Source organism: Acomys russatus, chromosome 5, assembly GCF_903995435.1.
Source record: "Acomys russatus chromosome 5, mAcoRus1.1, whole genome shotgun sequence".
In the NCBI taxonomy this organism is placed as follows: Eukaryota; Metazoa; Chordata; class Mammalia; order Rodentia; family Muridae; genus Acomys; species Acomys russatus.
In genome coordinates, this window is record NC_067141.1 from 23,185,944 (window position 1) to 23,213,317 (window position 27,374).

The following is a 27,374-nucleotide window of genomic DNA, read 5'->3' on the forward strand; positions in this document are numbered from 1 at the left end:
ATTTCTCTTTCCCAAAGCGAAGGCAGCAGGTGAGTGGCAACAGGTCCCTTTGGGAGGTCGGGAGAATGAGGAGCAGTGTGAAATTAGAAAGCATAGCAAGCCTGTTCTTCAGTCTGGGATGGTGAACTGGGCCTTGAGAAACCCAGGCCTTATGTGAGTGCTGCCAGTGGGCTGGGCCTGGAGCTCCTCACTGGTGCTGTCAGCTGAGACTTCAGTGCCAGTCCTTCAGTCTTGGAGATGTCGTGACCAACTGGTCCTCTCACAGATGTCACATTAGTAACAGGCCCAGGGGCTCCCAGCTGTGCCCTGGCAAAGGGTCCTCTGTCTTCCAGGAAGATCTCAATTCTCCTAGCCCAACACCCAACCTGAGTGATCCTCCTTCATTTTTTTTTACTTTTTGTTTTGTTTTTGTCTTCCAAGACAGGGTTTCTCTGTGTAGCCTTGGCTATCCTGGGCTCACTTTGTAGTAGACCAGGCTGGCCTCAAACTCACAGAGATCCTCCTATCTCTGCCTTCCTGAGTGTTGGGTTTACAGGCGTGTGCCACTGTGTCCGGCTGGCCATCCCTCTTTTATCTGCCTTAGCCCTGATTCTGGTGTTTGAAATATCAGAATTTGGCTGAGCATGGTTGTATATGCCTGTAAAACCCTGCACTTGTCAGGCCTAAGCAAGAGATAGTGACTTCAAAGCCAGCCAGAGCTATACATGGGATTCCAGCTCAGCCAGAGTTATATTCCAAGACCCTGTGTCAAAATGAAATGAAATAAAACATCAGAAGTTTATCTCACATTGACTTAAGGCAGGAACAGTGGTTAGCTAAAGTCACCAGGAAGCCCCAGTGTGAAACATGGTCCTTGGCTGAGACAGGATTACTGTCTTTTCCTGTCCTGGCCCCCAACAGGGGCAGAGATAACCCTCCAAGCTTCCCGTATCTCTAGGTAACCAGAGTAGCCTCTTAGGAAGACTCTGGCCTTCAGTGCCACAGTTAGGGTCAAGAGGGCCAAACTTTGAGCACCATAGCTGGGATGATTGCCTAAATCTGGTTATAGCAGTCCCTTCAAGCCTGGTATGGCAGAGCTGATGGCCTCTGTGCCTCGCAGGGGCTTGGCCCTTCTACCTCAGCCCCTGCTACCTTTGACACACTTAGAGTTTCTGGAATCTGACTGTCCAACTCACTGCTGCCAAGCAGAGCCAGCCCAATGGTACCTGATCTCTAATCCACAGAAGCTGGGTATAAGAGGGCACAAGACTGGCCAAGTGGGGTTGGGGAGTTATAGTCACCATCTTGGGCCACCACAACTGAAGAACATGCACAACAGTATCTTTCCTCACTGCTGTGGCAGAGTAGCTGGCGAAAATAACTTACGGGAGGAGGGGTTTTATTGTGGCTCGAAGTTTGAGGAGATACAGTCCTGGGAGCAGTGGCCAGGGGTGTGCCTCAGTTACTCCCTAATGTTCCCCCACCCCCACCTTGGGTGATCTTTTTGTTTGTTTGTTTTTGTTTTTGGTTTTTTGTTTTTCGAGACAGGGTTTCTCTGTGTAGCCGTGGCTGTCCTGGACTCGCTTTGTAGACCAGGCTGGCCTCGAACTCACAGCGATCCGCCTGCCTCTGCCTCCCGAGTGCTGGGATTAAAGGCGTGCGCCACCACACCCGGCTCTGGGTGGTCTTTTTTTTTTTTAAAGATTTATTTATTATGTATACAGTGCTCTCTGCCTGTACACCAGAAGAGGACATTAGATCACATTATAGATGGTTGTGAGCCACCATGTGATTGCTGGGATATGAACTCAGGACTTCCGAAAGAGTGGTCAGTGCTCTTAACCTATGAACCATCTCTCCAGTCCCTCCCTAATGTTCTTAATCCAGTCAGGTTCTCCCTGTGCAGCCAAGAACAACCCTGAACTCCTGATGCTCTTGCTTCTACCTCTAGAAGCGCTACAATCAGCTGGCATATGTAGAGCTGAGGATCAAACCTAGGGCCTGGGCATGCTTAGGCAAGCATTTAGCCCACCAAGCTATCTCCCCAGCTCAACCTCTTGTACACTTGACATACGACACATCTCTTCAAACCACAACACAATGAGCCAGCATGCAACTCGCTAGCCACCATTCCTGATTTGTTGAGGGACCCTTCTTGTGTCCACACATGGAAGACACACAGCATGAAGGTAGAAGGATGTATCTTCCTTAAAGTGTCCCTGGATCCTGGGAACAGGGTTGTGGACCTTGGACACCCCCAGGGAGGGCAGCTGCAGCCTGCAGGGCAAACTGGACTCCACTGAGGAGGAAGAGGACAAGGAGGAGGAGGAGGAAGAGAAGGAGGAGGAGGGCCTTGCTCCCAGAAGGGACAGAGATGAAACGGCAGGGTTGGTCTGGATGTGTGCTACTGGAGCAATCATGAGTGTGGTCAGAGAATAGGCTCAGCTGCCAGATGCCAGTGCTGGGGAGAGCACATGAGCCCTGGCTTCAGCCAGGGGTGGGGTGGGGTGGGAGCTGAGGAAGAGGAGAGAAGACGGCTCCTAACTGCTCCCCTCACTCTCACTATAGTGGACAATTTCAGAGCTGGCATAAAGGTACAAGTCAGGCCACTCCCAGTTCAGGTTCCCTAACAGTCCCCTCAGGCTTGGAACCCCACTCAGGCAATGACATGGGCAGGAAAAGAACTAGAATGTGGGTGTCCCCAGCACCCAGATAACAGACAGGCTGGCTGGGGTAGGGAGGGCTATGTGTCACCCATCCTGCCCTGCCACGCCCTGAGATGCCAGGTGCAATTTGGGCTAGTCTCACTCTGCTTGCCTCCAAGGAGCAGACAGGGGCTTTTCCTGTCACACCTCTGTCCAGGTGGCTCTTAAGAGGACAAAGAGGACAGAAGAGGAGGTCATTACCCTTTTGGCCCAGGATAATAGCCTCCAAGCTGCAGGAGCCTGCTCATAGGCCAAAGTTCCTCTATCCTACCAGAGTTCCTCTGGAGACAACTGTGCAGGTAAATTGAGGCACCAGTGGCATGAAAGCTACATAGGAAGAAATGAAGCATTGAACAGATGAACAATTGCACAAGGTGAGGGTGAGGACAAGCTGGTGGTGGGTGGGTGGGTGGACATGCAGGTGGCAGGTGCCATCCTCCCCCTTCTCTGATGGAGAAAAAGCAGGGTAAGGGGGGGCGGTAAGGCCAAGAGGATGTGGCTCAGGGAGAAAACCTGGGGACAAACAAACAAAAACAGGCTTTGAAATGAAATCTACTTTTTAGAGTTGTTTGGGTTTATAGAAATGTTGGGGTTACGCTAGAATTCACAAAGACTCCCCATCACAGCCTCTATTGCCAGCTGGGAGGACACAGAGAACAAAGAACTGTGTCCTTCCTATATTCTCAACATGGGACACAGCTGTGACCCTCCGCACCAAGCATTTCTCCAGCACAACATGGCTGCGTTCTCCGACCCAATTCTGCACAGCCCACCCAGATCCTGAAGTTAAAAGCTCAACCCAGTAAGAGTGCACACCCCAGCCTTCTGCAAGTGCCAACCACAGTTCCAGGATGTAACCTATGTGTTAGGGTCTCTGCAGACCCCTCCTCAGGTCTGGGTCACTTGCTGGAGTGGCCCATAGAACTCAGGGCTGTGTGCTGGCCTATATCTGTCCACTACTGTATTATAAAGGCCATGATGAAGGGTGACCACAGCTACCAGACCAGAATGTCTCAAGAACAAGGCATGAGGGAGGCTGTGCCTCCATATCCCCTTCAGGACCACTGCCCTCTGGCACCTCTCATGTTCATCTATATGGATGCTCCTACAGGTTCCTTTACTTTTAACTGATTTAAGGTGCAGTCAGGCCGACGCCATCGCTGGCCTCCAGTTGCTCCCCCTCCCTAGGGGCAGGGCAAAGGGTGAGACTGAGATTCCCAAACCTCCCACCCTATCTTGAACTTCCTGGTGCCCAGCCCCAGCCTGAGGGGCAACCTGGATGCCCAGGAACCATTAGCCAACCTATGAAGGATGTTCCTGACACTCTAGAGGGGGGGGGTTCTCAGGGGTCTTTGGGTGTGTCCAACCTTCTTAGACACTGTGACACAAGACTGTCATCTACAAAGCTCACGTGTAGAGCCAGGTGCGGTGGTGCACACCTGTAACCCCAGCACTAGGGGAGGCACAATCAGGCGGATCTCTGTGAGTTAAGAGGCTAGCCTGGTCTACAAAATGAGTCCAGGACAGCCTGGACCACACAGAGGAATCCTGTCTTGAGAAACAAACAAACAAAAAATTCATGTGTGGGAGCCTCACAATTAAGCTGCAAAACAAAACAACAACAAACCCAAAGCAAACAAAAGCCTCCACGGAGCTGGAAAGGTTGCTCGGTTAGTAAAGTGATACATGCATAATGAGAAGATGGAATTTGATCCCAGCACTCATCTTAAAAGTCAGGTGTGAGGGCTGGAGAGATGGCTCAGCAGTTAGGAGTACTTGGTAAACACCAGGTCTTCCCACCGACCCAGCCTTGGTTCCCAAGACGCTCATGAAAGAACACAGCTGACTGTGACTCCCATTCCAGAAGATCTCTTCAGGCACTGCATATAGGTGGGTGGTCAGAGAAACTCACACACATAAAATAAAAACAAATCTAAGAAAAAAAGAGAAAATATCAAGAGCGATCAAGGAAGATGCCTAATGTTGACCTTTGGCCTTCATATGTATGCCAGTGCACACACATACACAAAACTGTGGGGGAAACTCTCATAATATATTAAGCACACTCACAATTTTATGTTTAGCCACATGTGTTAGCTAGCAGTCCTCAGTCACATGCAGGCCACAGGTTGGACGCATGTGGTAGGAACTTTGGGCCAGGAAATTAAATACGTTTCACAGAAACATGTGACTCTGGTGAGGGGCAGCTGTCACCCAATATTGATGTATTGCTGTAACTAAACCATCTCCTGCATCCCTACTTGTCCGTATCTGGCCCCAAGGCCCATCCATGACCTGCATCCTGCCTCTGAAGGCTCTTCTGGGCTAGAACAATTTCTCACTGTCCTTGATGTGACCATGAGTTCTGAGGGGCTGCCCAGGTGTCCTTCGGGGCCCTGAGCTGGGAAATGTCCCATTTTTCTCAGTGTTAAATTGGGGGTCACGGAAGAAGACATCCCTCTCCTAAACTCCCACCACAGGTCCCCAGCATCCACATGACTTGTCCCTGAGTGTTGTGGCAGTGCTGCCTGCAAGGCTTCCACTACATAGAGCCTCTCTTTCTTCTCAGGAAGGAAGAGGCTCTGCCTGTGACTGCTGAGATCTGCCCCACCTCCAGGAGGGTGGGGCCTTAGCATGGTTTCTCTGGAGTTCTTCTGAATGGGACATTTGTTCTCTTCTTTTACACTTATACAGTCTATCATTTACCTGTATTGGAATGGATTCACAGTGGGGGTTGGGCTGGCCCACAGCACATGTATGGAGGTGCTGTCAGGGTACAATTTACAGAAGTCCCCTCCTTTTTACTGTTTGGCTCCCAGAATTGAGCTCAGGTTGTCAGGCTTGGTGGCAGCTGCCTTTGCCACTGAGCCATCTCTTGGGTCATTTTTTTTAATATGGTAATTAACTTTGATTCTTTTTGTTTTTTCAAAACAGGGTTTCTCTGTGCAGCCCTGGCTGTCCCGGACTCACTTTGTAGACCAGGCTGGCCTTGGATTCAGACAGTTGGCTGCCTCTGCCTCTTGAGTGCTGGGATTACAGGCGTGCACCACTGCGGCCTGCTATTATATGGTGATTTGAAATGTAACACCATTGACTCAAAAATCTTCAGCTTGGCCACTGGATCTCTTTTTTGGATAAAGCCATCTTTAGTCAACTAAGTCATTATTAGATGAAGGAAGAAGAGAAAAAGAGGAAGAAGGAAGTAGTAACCCAACAGTAAGTCATGGATGCATGTGCACACTGATACTCACAAACACATAAATAAACACACACAAGTATATGTACACACAACACACAGACACACACACACAAGTATATAACATACACACAGAAACACACATATAAAGAAACATAAACATACAACATACAAAACCACACACAAATATATACAAACCTACACAAGCACACAAATACACACACCAACACTAATCGCACAAATACAGACATATACGTAGATATACACAAACACACAAGATATACACAGAAAAAAAGACAAGAAAGTACACATATACAAATATACATAAATATACATATATACAAATACACATAGAGACACACAAACAGGCATACACAATGATACCTACACACAGATAAGCACACACACATGCACATACACACACAGCATCTTGGAACACACACATGCACAGCACCTCGACCGCACGCACGCACGCACGCACGCACGCCCACATCTTGGAGATTTGGGCAGCCAGCAGCGGGCCTGATCTCTGGGCCCTCTCTTTGGAGCTGAACGTGCAGCTTTGGGCCCCTTCCTGACTTCGGAGGGCCAGCACTGCCCTCTACTGGGAATGAGCCGTACCCCAGAGTTCTCTGAGGTAGGCAGTAGCTTCCTCTGACTTACCAATTCCTCCTCTAGGGGGTGTCAGAGCCAAAGCAGGGTGGGTGGTGGTGGTGGAGGCAAAGGTATGCCAAAAGGTTGCCAGGTGGTCCTGCAGCACGTGACTGCCTGGCCCTGTTGGTGGGCTCAGGCAAGAGGAGGTGGTCAGACCCAGGTTGGAGGGACAGGTCTGGGGTCCCTACCATTTTGAGAAGACAAAGTGAGGCAACCGGAGTGAAGGCCAGCTCCATTTTTTTCTCCTTGCACTAAGTACCTGGGGAGGAGATCCTAAGTGATTGCAGGCCTGTCTTGGGCTCTGGAGGCTGCCTGGCTCTTCCTTCCACACAAGTGGAGGAAGGTGGTTGAGGAGTGAGCAAAACCATGGACGAGCAAGCGGAAGGCTCTGCTGCAGGTGGCCTGGCACACTGGATGCTTAGGTCACCCCTGGGACTGGATTCTACCCGGAGTGATGTAGTGGTCGCACCCCACCTACCCTACAGTCTCAGGACAGGGACTCTGGGAGACGAGAGCTGCAGAGGAGCCACCTGGAGCTCTGGAAGGTTGAAAAAGGGAACTGCAGCAAGGCTCCAGTGTCAGTCTTCCTGAATGGGTGGCCTTATCTTCCTAGCACCAACACTGGTAGGCAGTGCAGAGCCCTATGCCACTGGCTTCTAGAAGACCTGGGGGCCACTTCCATAGTTACCTGTTTTTACTACCAAGGTGCCCCCTGGCCAGGAGGGCCCTACATTACAGGATGTGAAAGGAGAGCCGTGCACTTTTTGCTGGAGTGCCCAGAAACAGCCTCAAATATTTAGACATGCCCAGATTTATATAGGGCACTCATGTTCTGGCCAGGCACAGCATGGCTCGAAAGCCCATTTAGTATGATGCACATGTATTTTAAATTTGCAGTACAGCACTGTCCATGGGTTTTGTCATTCTGTGTCATTGCAGATGCATGATTGTTTTTTGTTTGGTTTTTTTTTTTTTTTTTTTTTGGGTTGGGTTTTGGTTTTTCCAGACAGGGTTTCTCTGTGTAGTTTTTGTTGTCCTGGACTCACTTTGTAGACCAGGCCAGCCTTGAACTCAGAGAGATGCCTCTGCCTCCCTGTGTGCTGGATTCATGTATGTGCCACCCCCATGACTGGTGCAGATGCCTGTTTGAACTGAGAGCCCTATGGGCACGAGGCATAGATCCTCCTGTGGGGCGCCGAAATTTGAAGTAAGCAAACACTTGTTCCCTTTTCAAAAAGTGGCTGACGGCATTTCAGATGGTTTCTTTTCTTTTTAAAGATTTGCTTATTTTCTGTATATGAGTGCTCTACCTGATGTAGACATGCTCACCAGAAGAGGGCTTCAGATCTCATTACAGATGGTTGGGAGCCGCTATGTGGTTGCTGGGAATTGAACTCAGGACCTCTAGAAGATCAGCCAATGCTCTTAACCACTGAGCCATCTCTCCAGCCCCTCAGATGGTTTCTTTATCATTGTGTATTTATGTAAGTGTGTGTGCCTGGAGACACAGGCATGTCAACCTCAGGTGCCCTTCCCTAGGAGCCTTTCAACTAGTTTATTAAGACAGGGTTTCCCACAGGCTAGGAGAAGCCAAGTAGGTGAGGCTGGCTGGCCTGTGAGCCAGGAATCATCCTGTTTCCGCCTCTATAGCAGTGGAATTATAAGCATGTATGGCCATGCCTGACTTTTGTTTTTTGTTTTCATTTTTTTTTTGTTTTTTCAAGACAAGGTTTCTCTGTGTAACAGTCCTGGTTGTCCTAGACTTACTCTGTAGACCAGGCTGACCTCGAACTCACAGAGGTCCACCTGCCTCTGCCTCCTGAGTGATGGCATTAAAGGTGTGCGCCACCATGCCCCGCTCCATGCCTTGCTTCTTTCACATACGTTCTAGGAAATCCAACCTCAGGACCTCATGCTCGCAGGGCAAACACTTCAACTGAGCCATCTCCCCATCCTATTTATTTTGATGTATGGTCTCTCTATGTGCGTTAGGTTAGCTTCTAACTTACTACCATCCTGCCTCAGCCTTTCAGGTCTTGGTTGTGAGAAACATATTTTTGTTTTTTGTTTTTGCTTTTGTTTTCTATCAAAGATGGCGAACCTACCAAGGGTCAATACTCATAAACTTTGCCCCACCTTGAAACTCCTACATATGTACCATACCTGTTTGCCCAAACCCTGGACATTCCTGAACCTTACTTAACTCTATCACATCCTTCCCCTCTGTGCTGATTACAAATTGTCCAATAGCATCAGGCCATGAGACACAGTCACCACCTGCAGGAGTCCTGTTTGGGGATTAATCCTAGTTCTTTGGGACACAGGGTCTAATCCAAACACCAAAGGTTCATATGTGGCTGGGCAGTTAGGGTTAGTAGAAGATTAGTACACCCTTATAACCAATGCCAGGCATGCGGCCCTCCTCTTCCTGCTCCCCTGAAGACTCCACCCCTCCCCCATGCCACAGAGTGGCTCAGCCCACCCACAGGGAGGCCTCTTACATTTACAAAGGCCCAGTTGTCTTGGGCCAGGGCAGGGCAGCAGCAGGTACAGCAACCGCCCCTCTTCCTGCCTGCCTTTCTTCCTTCCTCCTGCCCAGCCACTAGGTTGCAAGGGCTGTTGACAGATGGGAGGACACAGCCTACCTACTCTGTCAGCTGTGGTCTGAGGTCCCCACCCAGTGGGGAACCACAGAAGGGAGGGGAGTAAAGAAGAAGGCAGGAGAGGGGAGGGGAAGGGAGGAGAAAGGAACAGAAAGAGGAGAGGAGAGGGAAGGAGCCGAACACCATGGGCCACTGGAATCGAATCAAGATTGCCAAATGCCAGATACTGCTCACCAACTTCTTGGCCTTGGTAACATGCAAGTGGGGGCAGAAGGAGTGGGTGGGTAGGTTAGCAGCAGAGGTAATAGTTCACCATGCCCAGGCCTCCAGCACTGCGGTCTCCCTTCCCCCACACCACAGCCCCAGCAGACTGGCTCTGGGTCCCCCGGTTGGCTACCCTTAGAGGACTGTGTACATCTGTACATGCTGTCCTTGCAGGCACAGCTGCCACCCCAAGGGTCAGTGAAAAGTCTGGGAGAACCTAGGATGGCTGGTGACTTAGAGTGTGCGGGGACTGCCAGGAAGGGGTGCTACCTGGGATCTGGAAAGAGCAGGGACTGCAGAGTCTGTGAGGACAAGTTTGATGTGTGAGCTTCTGGGTCCTTAGAGAAAATGGGCACAGGTATGTGTGTTGCATACTTATCTGTGTGTATGTGGTAGGGGGTCTGTGGGTGGGAGGACCTTCTTCCACCTACAAAAACATGGAGGCCTCCTGCAGCTGTCTTGCTTCTATGCACCCAAAAAGCTGGCGGGAGCCATGCTGGAGTCCCCGGGAGCCAGGCTGGAGTCCCCGGAAGCCCAGACTTCATACACTGTCATTGTGGGAGGGCCTTTGCAACTCCCAAGTTCTGACGATGAGCCCACCCCACTCTCAGCTGCTAGGCCTCTCTACGGCCACCATGGCAGTTGTCACTCACTTTGGAGATCACTTTGCTGTCATTGGCCGTGGATCCTGGGAGGAGAACCCCTACAACGCTATGCACTACTGGGGTAAGTGAGGCTAGAAATGGCTGTGGGGTGGAGGTGGGAGGGCTCTGGAGCATCCGGGAGGACCCAACCTCACTTCCCAGTCCTAGGCTGTCCAGAAGAGCTGGCTTTGGGCAGAAGCCAGAGGTCGGGGATATGGAAGGGACACCCTAGTGTCCTGGCTGCACTGACAAAGGTGGGGAGGTTTAGGTGACAGCAGGCACTCCTGCCCTGACTCTGTTACCACATAGGAGTGTTCAGACTGGGGCAGGCCCCAGATCTGTGCTTTCAGAGCAAGGTTCTCCTGAGGTTAGACTCAGATCGGCATAAGGGACTCAGCAGGGCAGAAAATGCCCAGCTAGGGCCAAACCTGCCAGGGCATCCTGTTTCCACAAGAGCAAGGATACTTTAATGAAGGGGTGTTAGGTATGCAAGGAACCTAGGAAGGTAACCACCCAGTAGGAAACAATGGGAGAAAATGAGGCCCCTGAATGGGGGATTGGCAACCCCAGTCCCTAGGCCCCCTGCCTTCCAAGGCACTAGGCATCCCCCAGGCAGGAAGCCTGGGGCCTGGGCCTGGACTGATAAGGTCACAGCCCCACACTGCCACCTGTCACTAGAGTATGGGGATGTGACTTAAAGATAGCCTGTGAGGCAGGGAGGACAGGAGAAATAGGAAACAGAGTATGCCCCCCTAGCTTCTCCCTTGCTCTTTCCTGTTCCTTCCCAGACTTGGGAGGAAAAAGGCTATTGGGCCATGGGACGGCCCTTCTTCTTGGGCCAGAGATATGTGCCATTTGGGAACTCTGCAGAACTTTAATTCTAGTTCTGTGACCCCCAGAGTAGATTTCAGCTCCAACCTCCATGCCTAGACCCAATGCTAGACTCCTTATCCTCTGCTTCTGTCTTCCCACAGCTTTCTACGTGGGGATCAGCCTGGCAGGGCTGCTGAGCCTGGGCGCTGCTCTGAGCACCGTAGCCACTGTGAGGGAGGCCCATGGCCTCATGGCTGCGGTAAGTTTGTGTGCTGCCACATGATCCCAGCTCCTACATCTCAGGCAGGGACACCTGAGAGGAATAAGTCCAGGGACCTGCCTGACCCTAGCAGGAGTATCCAGAAAGAAGCAACGGCCTTTGTACTGAGTATGGAGATGAGGGTGCTAAAAGGGACTATAGTTAAGACCTTCCACTTGCCCAATCAAGAACCTTTACCTGGGTCAGAAGTCTCCACAGAGCTCTGCTTCATCCTGTCTTCCTCAGATCCAACAGAGGTTTGGCAGAGAGAGGGGGGCGGCGGGGAGGCGCCTCTCAGTCCTGGAGACATCTCATACTTAGTGAGGCCTGGAGACAGGACCGGATGAATTCCACTTTTCAGACCACCAAGGATAGACCAACAGGGACAAGGGGGAGGGGGAAGTCCCTGTAGCTGTTTTTGCAACCTGGGCGTCCTTCTCAGAGGTCCACTGTCCTTGTCCAGCCATTGAAGGGAAGTTTCACAACCCCACAGAAGAAAGCCCTTGTTGATGCTCTATCTATTTCTCCATCTGGGTGCCTGAGTGTGCCCCTACAACTCTCAATGGTCAATTCGGAATCTATCTGCCAGGACCTTTCCCATGGCCACCCTGTCCCTGTTAGATCCAGGCTTCCGCGGTCATGTGAACTGGGGCAGCTCCTTCCTGATCCCCTAGTCTCTGACCTACCCTCTCCATTCCAGGCATGAGACCTCATCTCCCATCTCCATCCATGCCTGAAGCCCTGCTTGTAGGCCTCCTGACCTCTGCCTGTGAGTGACTGGGAGAATCCATGACCTCCCCCCCTCCCCCAGGAACCTGGGCTGGGGGCTTTGCTTTGCTTCCTGGATAACAGACTGCAACTATACTTTGAAACCCCATCTTGATGCTCAGTTCATTTGCTGATGACCCTGGTCTCCAGAGACAGGGGCAGAGTCACTTCCTAGAGTTGCTTCAGGGACCAGCCAGACCTGGGTGGGTCTGGATAACGGACTAGGCAGAACCTGGCACTCTAGCCTCACTGGACAGGGCAGAGACCACGCTGGCCATGAAAAGCACTAAACAAAGATAACAGATTTAGGGCCCAGAGGGAGGCCCTAGTGAAGTGGTCACTGTGGGCTGCTGGGCTGGTGGGATGCGACCCGCCCAGGATTTGTGCCTTGCTAGAGGGAAGCATGGAAAAAAGACAAGATGGAGGCAGAGGCACCCAGAAGGCGGCGTGAAGGGCCTGCACGCGGGTATGACATCAGCCACCAGGGGGCACCATAGTCAGCGAGGAGACTGTAAGGCAGAAGGCAGTAAATAGGTGGGCCAAAGGGCTCGGCTCCTAAGCCATTGCAGCCCTCTCAAGCTCCTCCCACATCCTGCTTGGCACTTGACCTGTGGGCAAAGGATTCCAGGAGCATTAGAACCCACCTAGGCTTTCCAAAGCTTCAGTTCCAGTTCACATCCCTAACAGACTCAGAGCCTGGTGCCGTGCAGTTTACGCGAGTTAGGCTAAAAGACACATCCAGACTCCTCCTGTGTTCCCGAGGTCACTCCCAGCCCAGCGTGGGCTCTGCACTTTGTTGAATCCCAGCATCTTCTACCTCAGCATGGATAGTAAGCTCAACTCAGCCACCACAGGGCCAGTGAGAGTTCCAACGGTCACAACCCCTTCGTGGCGTGTTTATGCTTGTGCCTGTGTGCATGGTGGTGCTGTCTGTCTCTGCCTGCCTTATTCACCATGGCTCTGTGTCTGCCTGTGTGCTGTGCCTAACATGCCTGGGTGTAGGAGCACATATAAAGTACATAAAGGGGGGCAGGGAATGGAGACAACCCCCAACATGACTCTGTGCTCACTGCTGCCCCGCCCCCTTTCCTGCCCCTCCTTCTGCAACTGGGGAAATGAAAGAGCGATCTGGCTGCAGGAAGGAGATTCAAGTTGTTTACGAGTTTATTCACTTATTTTCATTTAGAATGAGTAGAGAGAAAATGGTCATGGTAGGCCAGGCCCAACCTCTCTCTCTGCACTCTGCACATCTTATGACCTTTACTACACACACACACACACACACACACAGAGAGAGAGGGGGGGGGAGGAGAGAGAGAGAGAGAGAGAAACTGACAGAGACACAGAGAGAGAGACAGAGACAGGAGACATAGGGGCCGGGGAGAGAGAGGGAGAGGCTCCCTCCTGAGCAATGAAATGGTTTCCAGAAAGGGTTGGGCTCTTGGGGCTGGCTCACAGCCTCAGCTGGGAGGCAGAGTTGAGGAGTGGCTTCCAGATGGGGAAGGCTACCCTATACTGCCAGCAAGAGGGAAAAGGAGGGAGGAGAAGAAAGAAAAAGTGGAAGAAAGCAAGGAGAAGGGGAGAAGGAGGAAGAGGAGAGATAAAGGCAAAGGGAGAGCAGAGTAGCAGGCAACCCAGGGGCCAACTCCAAGACAGTGATGCAAGCTCCGCAACAGGCAGGAGGAAGCAGAAGAAGGGGTTCCCCACCCCCCGCCACATCCCTGCAGAGCCCACACCCACAGAAGTTTGAGGGCCAGTGCAGATGACCCCAGGGCTAAGCTGGCCCTGGCATGCTCCTGTCATCCTGGCCGATGACTAGGTTCCTCTGCATTCTGGTCACTTCTCATGGGGGTTACCCCTGAGTGAGGGTAGGTTGAGACAGCCAGGCCACAGCTGGCCATATCCACTGAGTGACATGCTAGTGACACTTTGGAACCGGAGGTGGCTGATACAGAGGGCTCAATGGTTACACAGGGGCTTCTGTGTACTGGGCGGAGCCATGTGCACGGTGCTGAGACTGACTATCAAGAGCACCAGGCAGAGGCTCAGAGGGTACCCCCTAGATATGAGGTCATTAGATGGGACTTTGGTGGGCCCTGCTGAGAAACAGGGTTCCTAGTCTAGAATGGCCCTGAAACTATCCACAAAAGTGTAGGGACTTGTACCAGTACATGGTCAGGGGAGAGATGATCTGCATTGTCCTCTAAGTCTGTTACCCAGCTATAGCAGAGTTCCCTTCCGGGTGCAGTGTGCAAAGATCTCCCTTTTAGCACTCTGGGTGAGGGCTGCCAGTAGGGTAACCACAGGGACCCATGCGGTGGTGTAGAGGAAGGGGAGGAAACTCACGAGGGGAGGAAGGGCACAGTGTCTGAGGTGTCAAACCTATGCCTGGGGTTGTGGGCTGTGGTCCTGGATGAGTCAGGCTGTAGCAGTTGGGGTCTCCTTGGAAACGAGTGTCAGAAACAAAACAACAAAGAGCCCACAGAAGACATCCTGTATGAGGCAGCCATCCCTACCTTCAAGAGGGAACTTTCCGGCTGGGGATGTGGGTCACTTGGTAGAGTGCTTGCCTAGCGTGCACGGCCCTGGTCCAGTCACTAGCGCTGAATAAAAGGTGGTGCTTGCATACACCTGTAATCATAGCACTGAGGGTTTGAAGGCAGCTGCATCATGAGCTCAAGGCCAGCCTGGGCTAGATGATACTGGGTGGCTGGAGAAATGGCTCAGCAGTTATAAGGGCTGCCTGCTCTTCCAGAGGACCCAAGTACAGGTCCAGAGGATTCAATGTCTTTCTTCTGGCCTCCCCATACATGTGCTTATAAGGAATGTAAATGTTTAAAAAAAGTCTAAAAATTGTTTAAAGGGGTAGGTTAGGAGGTTCTGCTGCCAGAATTTCAGATACATGGAGGCGCTGCCTGGGCAGGGAGGGGTCTCCACCATACTGGAAAAGCCTACCGTTCCTGGGAAAGCAGTGTGGCACCTTACATCACACACCGGTCCTTGGAGGCACACAAAGCCTGGGGAAGGAATTCCCAGAAAGAGCCTCCCCTCCTCCCCAGGCAGTATCGAGAATGGGGCTCAGACCTGTACCTCAGCCTTGCCCATCTACAGAAGCTACCCACCTGGTACCATGCCTTGTCTCCCCAGGCCACATAATCTGGCTGTGCAGTGACCAGGCCATCTCTGTCCCCAGGGTTTCCTGTGCTTCGCCTTATCCTTCTGCATCCTGGTGCAGGTGGTCTTCTGGAGATTCCACAACCCTACCCAGGTGAGTGCAGCCAGGACCCTCCCCCCTGGGCCAGCCAGGCTCTTTGCCCAGAGGTTTTTTTTTCCTGCTTCACCCCTCTTCTCTACCCAAGGAGAGCCCCAAAGGCTCACACCAATCCTGATATGAGAGAGAGAGACAGAGACAGAGAGAGACAAACAGACAGAGAAAGAGACAGACAGACAGACAGACAGACAGACAGACAGACAGAATTTTTTTTTCCCCCTATGGTCCAGAGGTCCTGGAAGGGGGTTGAACTCCCACAATGGCTTGAGGGCATGGGTGTCCAGAAGTTCTGCCCGAAGCAGCAGGGCCAAGCAACATTTTTGGCTGAACATTCCCTGCCCACTTAGTGTGTGGGGAGGGAGTGGGTGGGTTCTGGATGGCTGGAGGTCTGGGTCAAAGCGTGGGTGGCCTCAGTCGAGACAGCTGCCAGGTATCAGCAGGGACTGGCCTCGGGTTGGCCTGCAGCAGCCGAGGCCCATCTCCCTGTTCCAAAGCTGTGTTTACATTCTGAGCCCTAGACTCGGGGTCCAGAATGTGCAGGGGCTTCACAGGGACCAGGAGAACAGACAGCAACCAGTGCTTATTCTACAGGACGGGGGTGGGGGGCTGGGGGACTGCGGGGGGGGGGGGGGGGGAGAGGGAGGGAAGGAGGGGGTGGGGCTTTCTCCAATCACCATAAGACTGGCTACTAGGGCAATTCTCTAAGGCCTGCCTGACCCTGGGTGGGGTAGGGCTTTCTCCTGGACCCTGGCCTGTCAGCTCATCTATTGTCTTGGGAGTTCTGAATTCCAGCAGGGCCCCTGTGAGCCCTGGAGAGCTACCTAGAGGTACCCTTGGTGAAGACAACTTGGGTTTGAAAATCAGGGCAGCAAGGACAGCGTTGACCAAGTCCTTTACCCTCCCTGGGCCTCTATGTAAGCTTCTTTTATACATGGAGAGTAGACGGCCCTGGTGGAGGGCGGCTACTACTACATGGTAGAGATGAAGCAGCAGTGCAGGGGGCCACTCAGGCTCCCCTGTCCTCCAGGTTGCCTCGAATGTGGACCTAGTTCTCAGTTATCCTGGGCTGGGATGAGGCCTCTCCACACCCCCGCAACCAGGACACAGGCCTTGGCAGGCATCCGTGGTTGGTGAGGATGGCAGTGTGGCTCAGCCTGCTATGTGATGAATACAGTGTGATAGGGCTATTCATTAACCCCCTCACTGTGGCTGCAGAGCTACTTTGCCACAATCTCCCACTGTCCCCTAGGAGCGGAGAATGAATTGTTTAGCTTTCTTTAATAATTCATGTCAAGACCAAGCATAGAACAGACATGTCTATGTAGCCTCAGGACTCATCGCTGGTCCACAAGCCACCTGCGGCTCCACATGGGGTCCCTCCTGCCCATGGCTGTACAGCCCATCTGTACCATCCTGAGCTGGCAAATGTGGGGGAGGGGCTTCACCAAGCCCTGGCAGATATCACAGTATCCTGGTCTTAGGAAGAAAGATTTGGAGAGGGGGCGGTGCCCTGGACATGAGTTCTCAGTCTGCAGTAACTTGGGTTGCTGTGTCCTGCATAGCCCAAAATGAGGATTGACCTCATTTTGAGGGGCTGGGGGGGGGATACAAACGAGTGAGAAACAGACACAGCACAGACACGTACAGAAAAGCTGGGATCAGTTGGTTTCAGCTCTCTGATGGAAAATGGCAGCCTCCTTGGCCCCAGCAGCTCAGTCTGTTTATTATATACAGCTGAACAAGGAGGCAGGGTTAGGACATACCAATAAACAAGGAGACAGGGTTTAGTGTACACAGCTAGACAAGAAGCAGCTTTCGCTAATGTTAGACTCGCAGGGTGGGTGGCTTTGCCGACTTCTCGTGGGTTTGAGGCTGTGGTCCTTGACAACAAATACCCACTCAGGACGTCATACACGCGGGGCTTCCTCCACCCTCCACACTGGACAAAACACTTACAAAGGAGAGTTTCTAAGCCAGAGACTGCTTGCCAGCTCTGCAGCCATGGATCCTTGGTAGGAGGGACCCCTGGACAAATGATGTGGAGGCTTGTGGCCCTGGTTTAGGTCACCTCTGGTCCACTGTCCATATTCCCATGAAAACTCCAGCCTCAGTCCCTTTCAGAGCACCCTGAATGCCAACATGGGTACAGATGGCAATGTACTACCCCCTGCTCCAGTGCTGGGCTCTGCAGAGAGAGAGAGAGAGAGAGAGAGAGAGAGAGAGAGAGAGAGAGAGAGAGAGAGAGTTCAGCCTGGCCTCCAAGGCCCCAAGATCAGGTTCTGAGGTCTAGGCAGAGCTCTGTTGTTCTGCACGTGGGGGTGGGATGCTGGGCAGAACCAAGCTGAGCTGAGCGCTAGAGCTGATGTCATCCCTATTGTCCTGTAGGAATGACAGTGGACAGAGGGCCCCTGGGTGCTGGGACATCCTCGAAAAGTGGTAGAACTGATGAGGTACAAAAAGGGCGAGTCCAAGTGCCCCTGCCTGTTTCTGCTACCTGCCCCACCCATTCCAGGCCAGCGTGAGGCATTCTCAGCCTTCCCGGGATTTGTTCCCTTAAGGACACAGTAGCCCCACAGGCCTGAAGAAGCTGAGCCCATGAGAGGGCTCTGGCCCCACTGACGAGCAACCAAGGCCAGCTTGGCACCTGCCCCGGGGTGGGGGAGGGCCAGGGCAGGCTGAGCTGGGGATGACTCATAAGGATGTCTGGCTCTGTTGCATGGATGGAGAGGGAGGAATTGGTGCCAGGATCAGCAGTTAGCACGGAGTTCCCCTGGCTCCTGCAGGGGCCTGGGGCCTGGGCTGGACTAACCAAGCACCTCTAATTGCCAACCTGCCCACTATGACCTGCAGGCAGCAGGTCCTGTGGCCCATAGAGGACATCAGGCTGTGGGACAGACACCCTTCCTTTCTGAAAGGCATGAGTGGCCAGAGGAGACATAAGGGCTTCAGCATCACCCCAGCCATTTAGGACAACCCTCTGTGTGACCTGGCTGCTGGCCTGGCATGAGGCTGGGAGTGGGGAGGACTCAGGGTCTTCAAGGCAGAAAGCTGTGGAAGGAAGTGCCCTGGGTCAGGAGACCAGTGAGTCCCACATGTCCAAGATGCATTCCTGGGAGAGATGAAATTCCAGCTTGCCTCTGAAAACATATTTGGCCTGGGGGAGAGCATCTTAGGGTAGGGATTAAGCAGAGTGGAGAAAACAGAGCTAGCAGACAGAAGCAAAACAGTCTAGGCGTTCTGTGTGTGGAGCAAAGGCATGGCCAGCTTCCTTCCTTCCTCTTCCATTTCTACCTGTATCTGACACCAGATACCCTTACCTTCCCTGGTCCAAGACTTAGAGTTTATCTTCCCAGTATTCTGGATAGTTCTGGAGAAAGACCCAGGCCTCTGTCCATGCTTCTCAACAGGCTGGCCCTATTGTGTATATCTGGGCCGGCGGGAGCACCAGGACGCCACCCCATGCTGCTCAGAAGCCATCACTGAAGGTGGGCAGCTGAGCTCTGCTGGTCTTTTCTTTAACTCTTGGGAGCCTCAAGGGCAACAGGCAAGCCACAGGATTGCCATGGTAGAAGGAAAGTCCCTGGAGAAGGAGACCGAGGATGTGGGCTTCCCTGGGTCTCCCTCAGGCCATTTCCTCCTGTGATGCTTTTGGTGCAGGTGGAAGATGCGGTATTGGACACCTATGACCTCATATATGATCAGGCAATTAAGAGCCCATCTAGCAACTGGTGGCAGGAGCTGGCCATCATCCACGACACGGTGAGCTAGGGTCATACTTGATGTGCTCCAGAGAGTGGGTGCCAGAAATCCTCTAGAGTCAGACATCCTGGCCAAGCTTCAGGAGGAGGTCCCAGGACACAGGTCCCACTGTGGGTAGATGACTGAGCTCCCACCCATTCCCCTTTGCTCCAGCTAGGACTGGCTATCCAAACATATGGGCCAATGTGTAAAATAAAAGGGCAACACCCCTCTTCAACAGGGGCTGAGAATTCCAAGAAGGAATTGGGTGTTATTCAAGAAAGTAGGTGTTCAGCTACCAGGCAGGCAGTAGGGCCCTGCTTGTGAGGGCAAGCAGCCCCCGGAGAGCCAGGCCATTCCATCTCCAGGCCAAAGCCACCAGTGGCTATTTTTCCAGAAGCAGGTGTGATCCCTGACCCCTGGCTCTGGTCTCTTGGGGGGCCCCATTTGCAGAATCACTCAGCTTGTGCTTTGGTGCCTCAGTTTCCCCATCAGGCAGTCCTGCCCACTCTATGTTCCTCCCTGGTCTGTCTTGTAGTTTCTGTGTTGTGGGAAGAAATCTCCTTTCGGGCTGCTGGCAAGCACGGGAGCCATCATGTGTCAGGGCCAGGAGGCCAGGAGAGAGGTGAGGAGGAAGTAATGAAGGCTTCTGCACTCAGGTCAGATAAGGCTTGGGCACTTCAAGTTCTACCTGGGAAGGGACATCTTCATCCTCTTTGCCCCTTTGGCTTCTCACATCTTGGGATCTGCCCTAGAGCCTTGGGTATGTAACCCCATTCCCCTTGATAGGGGGCCCGCAGTGAGGTAAACTGAAGGAAACTCACAGGATGGCCAGCTTGGCCCAAACCCTAGGCCAAACCCCCTTTTGCAGGCTAGCAGCAGGCATGTGCCCCACCCACTCTTTCCTTCAGGCGGCTTTCCCAGGCCATCAAGAACCTCCCCCACCCTCCCCTCCGAAGCTTCTAGAAGCTCAAAAACTAAGGCTCTGCATGATCAGATATTTAGGGGAGGGGAATGGAGTAGGACAGGTCCCCAGGGGGCCCAGAAAAAGGAGAAAGTACTAGGGGAAGGGCACAGGGGTAGCCCTTTTGCCCTGAGGGCTAGGCCTTGACTCATTCTCCCCTCCTGGCTCGATCTCTCTACCCAGCCCCCTCCTTGTCCCATCCCCCTGCTGTCCTGGAAACAAACCAGCCCTATCTCATGGGGAGAGATGTCTGGCTACCCTCCAAGAAACAAGAGGGTGGGGAATGGCTCAAGGCCCAGAAGGGAAGGGAGCTGGCCTGCTGGGAAAGGGCTGAAAGTCAGGGAGCCTCATCCACCCAAGAACACTCCTCAGGTCCCCAATACCAAATAGTTGGGCCGCCAGCCTTCTGCCCCCAGGGTGGCAAGGGACCACAGCTGGCTGCAAAAGACCCTTGGTGGGAGAAAAGCAAAGGCCAGCTCAGGCCAGTAAGGGCCAAGAAGACCACTTGCTTACCGAAAGGCAAGAGAGCATCCTGTGGGGTTCTGCATGACCCAGCCTATCCTCACCCTTCTCAAAGGCCTCTCAGCCTATCCCTAACAAAAATGCCACCATATGAATGTCCCGGATGCCAACCATCACCTCCCTGTTGAGAGGGGGGTTGGGTGGAGGAAGCTAAGCACACTGTGCTAGGAGGACCAGCCAGGGTGGTCAACCATGCGTGCTCCCTCTGTCCAGGACTGCCTACAGAGCATCAGGAACTTTCTGTGGACACACTACAGTATTGCTGCCCACCCTGACCTGCACCAGCCTGGCCCTCACGGTGAGTCCCTGGGTTACTGCCCCAGGCCAACACTCTAGTCACGGCACTACCAGGATCTTCCAGGCCCAGTCACAGAGAGGGAACAGCCCCTGACCCAGGAAGGAGACCCTTTGTTTATCGCATGCCCTCCATTTCCCAGTCTTAGAAACGTCCCTGGAAGTGGTAAGGCTCTGTCACCAGGGCTCTTGGTGGCCGCTGACTCCTGGGCATCTCTTCTGACTGCTCTAGGTATGTGCTATGATGCTCTGCGCCTTCCTCTGGTTTGCCTTTCACTCCTACTGTGGCTTGGACCGAAAAGGCAGATACACTCTGACCCCACGGTAGGCCTCTCTCTCTCTCTCCAGAAGGGTCTTACAGCACCACAGGCCCCCCGGGGGTGTGGGAGGGTGGATTTCCGTCTCCCACCATGAACGTGTTACATCTGCCCTGGAGGAGAGCTCTTGGCAAGTGTGGGGTGACAGCATGCCCTCCTCTGCTCTGCCCACTTCTAGTCTCTGATGAGCCTTGACATCACCCTGCCACCAACACAGAGACATGAAAATTCTAGCCCCACATTCCCCACCGCCCAGCAGAACCCCCAGGCCAGGATATCTGGTCTTAAGGAATTGCAGACTCTTCATGCACAGAGTCAGAAGGACCAGTCCCAGCAGCCAGGAAGCCCCTTCTGTTCCCAGAGCATTTGGACCTTCCTTGGTGGGTGGTAGGCCAGCTTCACCCACCCCACCCCACCCCTAATGCCCTGACATCTGGATCTCTATGTCCAGCATCTGCATTGCCTCTCTGTGTTCTGAAAATAGCCTTGCCAATTCCCTTCACAGCATTCTGGGACATATTTTTAAATGTTCATATTGTACACACATGTGTCTGCAGGGGCCGGGGGACAACACCAACTGCCATCCTCAGAAATGCTGTCCTGCTTTAAAATAGAGTCTGTCACTAGACTGGAGTTCACCAATTAAAGTAGACTGGCTAGCTAGAGAGCCCCCGAGAGCTTTCTGTCTCTGCCTCCCCAATACTGGAATTACAAGCATGCATCATTATATCTGGCATTTTTAATGGTTTTACAATCAAACTCAGGTCCTTATGCTCGCAAGACAAGCCTTTTTTTCATCTATCCACTTTTTATTTATTTAATTGGCAGGTGGAGGGGCATGTGTGCGTGCCTCTGACTGAATTATACTCCCCTTACACTACCTTCTAGAACATTCTGAAACAGCCTCACCCCTCCCTCTAGACCATTCTTGGCCATTCCAGTACCTTCTAGAATGTTCTACAGCAGCCAAAGAGTCCTTACAACACACTCTGGAACAGATTACCAGTTCTTTCTAGAACATACAGAACAACTTCCCTGTCTCCCTTTGCTTCTCAGAGCTCATGGCTGCCATCCCCAGGAACCCAGCTTCTTCAGATAGACTCAGGGTGGGCTGGTGCCTCAAAGCCCCTCTGAAGCACACATGGTTGCTAACCATCCGACGTCCCTCTGAAGCATGGGTTTTTGTTAACCAGTGGGTCTAGCAGGATGCTTCCTGTCTGCTCAGCCACAGAGATGAAGACTCTGGCCCTGAGCCCTCACATGATGCTCAAAGGAGTAGATAAACTTTGTCTCCCACATGGCGGGGCAAGGGAAGTGGAGAAGACTCTACCAAGTGTGTTAGTTATTTTCACGTTGTTGTGGCCAGACAGCCACCAGAAACAGTAAAGATTTGTTCCACCTAACGGCTTCAGAGAGACTCCGGTGCATCACAACAGCAAAGGCATGGGGGAGCGGCCATGTCTGTGGCAGCAGGAATGTAAGGCAGAAAGAGCGACTTATTCAAATGACGGAGGCTAGATATTAAGGTAAACTCCTTTCCTCTGGGTCACTGTGGAGCAAAAGATGACTGTGGCTCCGTAGTCACGATAAGCGGATGTGCAGAACCACATGGTGACAGCCTGGGTTTTGGTAATGGCCACAGGGCTGCTAATGCTCCTTAGTTTAGGGAGGAGAGGTCGCTACATCTTCACTTGGGATTTCAGCCACCTCTCCCTCCTGCCCAGTAAACTGTTAGGATACTGGGGTATGAAAAGTTAACTGAAACCAGGACTCCACGGTCCAGAATCTGTGAGGCCATCACCTATCATGGGGTGGGACTTTCAGATGATAAAACTATTTTGGGGCCACCCACCCTCCTTGTAAGGGACTCCTCACCCCAATAAACTCACTGGTTCCAGTTGAAACTTGGGTAGACTCCTTTCTTTGGTCTACTGTCCATGGCCCTATGTGGGGTGACCAGTTTCTTGTTTATGTTTCCTTGAGAAAATTAATGCGACAGCAGAGACCAGGCAGAGTGGATCCAGGGGCAGGTTTATCACCTTGAAAAGCCTACCTACCCCTAACAATCCACTTCTGCTAACCAGACGCCCACCTCAGACAGGCGCTACAGTAGCACCATAAGCTGGGGACATTCAGAACAGGAGCTCGAGGAGGACATTTCAGATCTAACACGAGACACAAGGCAGACATCCAGGAGCCTATGGACCAGCTCAAAGACACCGGATCCAATCTATGCCAGCAGGTGAGCAGCTCCCTGCAGAGGGCACAGGGTGATTTCATGAGTCTGTGGAACAGGACAGAGTAGGGAAGGACAGACAAAGTCAACACAGGGCAGGCAGGAGCCCTGGTCAGATGGAGTCCCATGCCTGCCACTCCTGGACCCTGCTCCACTCACATTCTGTGCTGTGAAGCACAGCGCATAAACCTGGCGGCGATGTTTGTTTCTGTCACTGACAAAATACCCGAGAGAAGCGGCTCGGAGGAAGGAAAGGTTTAGTTTGACTTCTGTTTTCTGGGGGTTTCTGTCCATGATCAACGGGCTTCGTTGTTCTAGGGCCCGAAGTGAGACAGAACACAGCACAGTATGCGTACAGTAGAGGAAAGCTAACACCTCGTGGTGGCCTGGACGCGGAGAGAAGAGCAAGGGAAACAGGGTACCCCTCTCAAGGGCACAGCCCGGTGACCTCTTCCTCAAACTAGGCCTCACCTAATAGTTTCCCTTTTTAAAATGTCACTGAATTATGAACTCTTCCATGGATTAATCCACTGATTAGTCTAATCACTTCCCAGAAACCCAGTGCCCGAACACTGTCCTAGGCACGGCCATGCCTACAGCACATGAGTGTGTGTATGCATGTGGGAGTGCGTGGTATATGTGTATGTGTGTGGTATGTGTGTGTATACATATATGTGGTGTGTATGTCTCCTCATAACAGCAGCTTGACGTAGCCATTCACTACGTTAGGGTTGTGGGTCAGAGCCCAAAGGAAGAGGGCAAGTTCTCCTCTGCTCAGCCTCTCATGAGGCCAAGAAGGCAAGAGGACAGGTTAGCTGGGCCTTACTGGGAGGTTTCTAGAAGCTCTCTGATCTGGGCTCACTCTGGCTGCTGGAAGCACCTAATTGATTACAGCTGTGAGCTTGTGGTCCCTCTTCCCTCAGTGGCTGCCAGCTAGGATGGCTATCTGCTCTGCGAGTTGAGTTCTCTCCTCCTCCATCCCCACAGGGGCTGGCTGAGCCTTCCCTGTGCAACTCACACGCTGGCTTCCACCAGCTGGTGAAGCACTCTGCTTTAAGGGCCACATGAAGAGCTCCTTGTCTGAACAAGAATTCTTTCTTCTAATGCTGGTAAAATGCACAGTGCCTGACACTGACCATTTGACCACCTTCAAGTGCACAGCTCAGCAGAATTAACATCCACCCACGCCATCCGCCTCTAGAACTTTCCATCTTCCCAGACTGAAACTCTGTCCCCATTCAATGCTGGCTCCCTGCTCCCTTGGCACTTCCTGGCTTCCCGTCCTACTTTCTGACTCTGAAGATTGGGTAGGGTGGAGGACCTCCTGGGAGTAGCTAGCTCAGCACAGGGTCCACATGGTTCATCCCTGTTGTAAGGGATGAGGGAAATCTTAGCATGTTTACAGTGGTCTCATGATCACCTAAGGAGGGATCCTGAGACAGAGCATGGTTGGGCGCAGGATCTAAGACTCTGCCTCCTGTAGCCGCCTTCACATGACAGTTCAGCCACCTCAAAGAAGAACTGTCACCTGTTCTTGAATATTCTTGAATAGTCACATAGTTTGTTTGAGCTGCTAAGTCCCAAGGAGATGCACTGACCTAGTCAAATGCAGCCTACAGGAGAACTCCTGAGGGAAGAACCTGCCTCACATCCAGACCCAGAAAGAGTAGGTCCCCCAAATCAGGGCTATCCTGTAGTTTGTCACCAACAGGGGAAGGCCTGTTAAGCCTACCTTGTGTTTCTGAGGAGGTCTGCCTCCTCCTTCTCACACATTCACTTCCTCAAAGAGGCTCTCTCTTTGAATAAGGTACTCCACGTGTGAGAACACATAGGGTTATTCTCCCTAGGGAGTTTCCCCAATGTAGCAAGCATTTTGTTCCCCAAAACAGAAAGTCCAGGGTCTCTGTTGGCAAGCACTCCTTTGGTTCTATTCTTGTCATTCTACCCAGAAAGTCAACATTAAAGAAAACACAAATATACAGGGTGTCCTAGTTTGGAGATTAAAACACTGACCGAAAGCAACTCAAGGAGGATAGAATTTATTTAGCTCATGTGTTGGGTAACAGTTTGTCATTAATGAAAAACTAACACAGGAACTCAAGCAGAGCAGGACCTAGGGGTAGGAACTCAAACAGAAACCACAGAGCATTGCCTGCTAGTTTGTACCTCATGGCCTGCTCAGCCTGCTTTTTCTCATACAGCCCAGACAGCACCACCCACAGCAGGCTGAGGCCTCCCACATCATCACTAATCAATCTCAAGAAAGCGATTCCTCAATTGCAACTCCCTCTTCCCAGATATGTCTAGGTTTGTGTAAAGTTGACAAAAACTAAACCAGCACACAGGGTGAGGTAGGATGTGTCTATAACCCCAGCACTCAAAGAGGCAAAGGCAAAAAGAGTGTGAGTTTGAGGCCAGCCTGGGCCAAACAGAAAGACTGTTTCAAAAACAAATGGACAAGCCAGGCATGGTGGCACACACCTTTAATCCCAGCACTCGGGAGGCAGAGGCAGGCAGATCACTGTGAGTTCGAGGCCAGCCTAGTCTACAAAATGAGTCCAGGACAGCCAAGGCTACACAGAGAAACCCTGTCTCGAAAAACCAAAAAACAAACAAACAAACAAACAAACCAAGACAAAAGACAAACAAAAAGCTAAAAACAAATGGACAAACATAACGAAACATGAAAGAGTGAAAAAGGAAAAGGAGGACGAAGGAGAAAGGACTATAGAATCCCATACACAATGGGAAGAGAGGAGAAGAAGAAGAGGAGGAGGAGGAAGAAGCGTGAGATAGAGTTCGTAAAATGTACACAATACAACATGAAAAACCACCCATCGGATGCTGTAAGAGAAGGTGCGTCCTTCCTTACAGCTTGTCACCACGTCACAGTGTGTGTGGCTTTAATCACTCATGGTTTGTTCTGTTTTCCAAGTTCTTCCTTCCTGGGAGACTCTTGACTCCTGTAGCCACGTCTTTCATCACTAATGTGGCGGGCCAAGAGAGCCCAGACTACCCGACCCTGCCTAGAACGACATCATCATCCTTATTTCTTCATTTCAGCGCTACTCAGCCAGCGTGCTTTAGGGGCTTTTTAACCCAGCGCAGAAAGCCCAAAGTAGCCAGGTGCCACCACGGCCTCCAGCTCTGCTGTACACTCTGTTCTCTGACCAGACTATCCCCTTGTTGGTTTCCAGGAGCTTCAACCCAGTGAAACGCACTCAGCAGAACTTCTTTGATGGCTCACGAGATGTCGTTATAAGAAGTGGTGCTCCCCTCTGATCAAGCCCTCTGATATGGGGAAAGCAGCACCACGTAGATCACATGTTGCAAGGACACCGTGTAATTTTGCAGTGCCATCTCCCACTGTGATCTTAAATGATATCTAAGACGCCACATGCCACAGAGTGCCCTTCCTCACTAGCTGTATGAATGACAAACTCTGTGAATCCCAGAGCAGCCTTCCCATGATCTTCTGCCTTTGGTTTTTAGGTTAATCCCTTAGCCAGTAACAGTTAGATGGTTTGGATGCGTTTGAACTCAAGTCTAGTTTGATCCCCATTATGAAGATTAAAAGGATACAAGTTTAGTCCGACTGTGGTGTTCAGAAACAGGGCCTCTATGCAGGCCTATCTGCTTGGCTGCTCTCAGCTGACCTCTTCTTCCTGTTACTGTTGAAACCACCTGCTTCACCTGCCTAGGGAATAGGTCTTCCCACACCAATCCCTCACAGTCATACCTACAGGCCAAGCTGATCTGGTAATAGGGTCAGAAGGGGAAATGCCCCACAAGCTTCCTGCTTTACAGTCACTCTGTCTCTTGCCATGGGGATGCCCTTTAGTGCCCCAGGAAGAAAGGAGGCCATCACCAGAGGAAAGCTCCTTAGCCTGCCCTTTCAGAATCATGAACAAAATAAATTTCTTCAAAAGCATCTTGCCTCAAGTATTTCATCATGGTAATGAAATGCTGGCTAAAAGAGAAAGCTGGTACTAACAGATCTCATTAGAAAGGGGAAGCAGACAAGATAGTTATGGATGGGTGGGGGAGGGGAGCTGAAACTGAAAGATCAAGTGGGGAGGGAGAAGGGAGGGAATACAGAGAGAGACAAATAAAATTAAGGGCCATTTGGGGGGAAGTATGGAAACCT

The 27,374-nt window shown here is 52.0% G+C and overlaps 1 protein-coding gene and 1 long non-coding RNA gene across 4 annotated transcripts in view; one reads left to right on the forward strand and one right to left on the reverse strand.

Annotated features, from left to right (window-relative positions):
- The window catches only part of LOC127189118 (uncharacterized), a 64,063-nt gene that overhangs the window by 21,794 nt on the left and 14,895 nt on the right, over positions 1-27,374 (reverse strand). The window lies entirely within an intron of this gene.
- Tspan32 (tetraspanin 32) lies at positions 9,106-22,207 on the forward strand. Its single transcript, XM_051145707.1, is given in 10 exon segments — positions 9,106-9,387; positions 10,013-10,127; positions 11,020-11,117; positions 15,079-15,153; positions 18,814-18,915; positions 19,433-19,519; positions 20,594-20,647; positions 20,649-20,678; positions 20,907-20,998; positions 22,048-22,207. Coding segments are annotated over 10 exon segments (762 nt in total). The 5' UTR covers positions 9,106-9,321; the 3' UTR covers positions 22,091-22,207.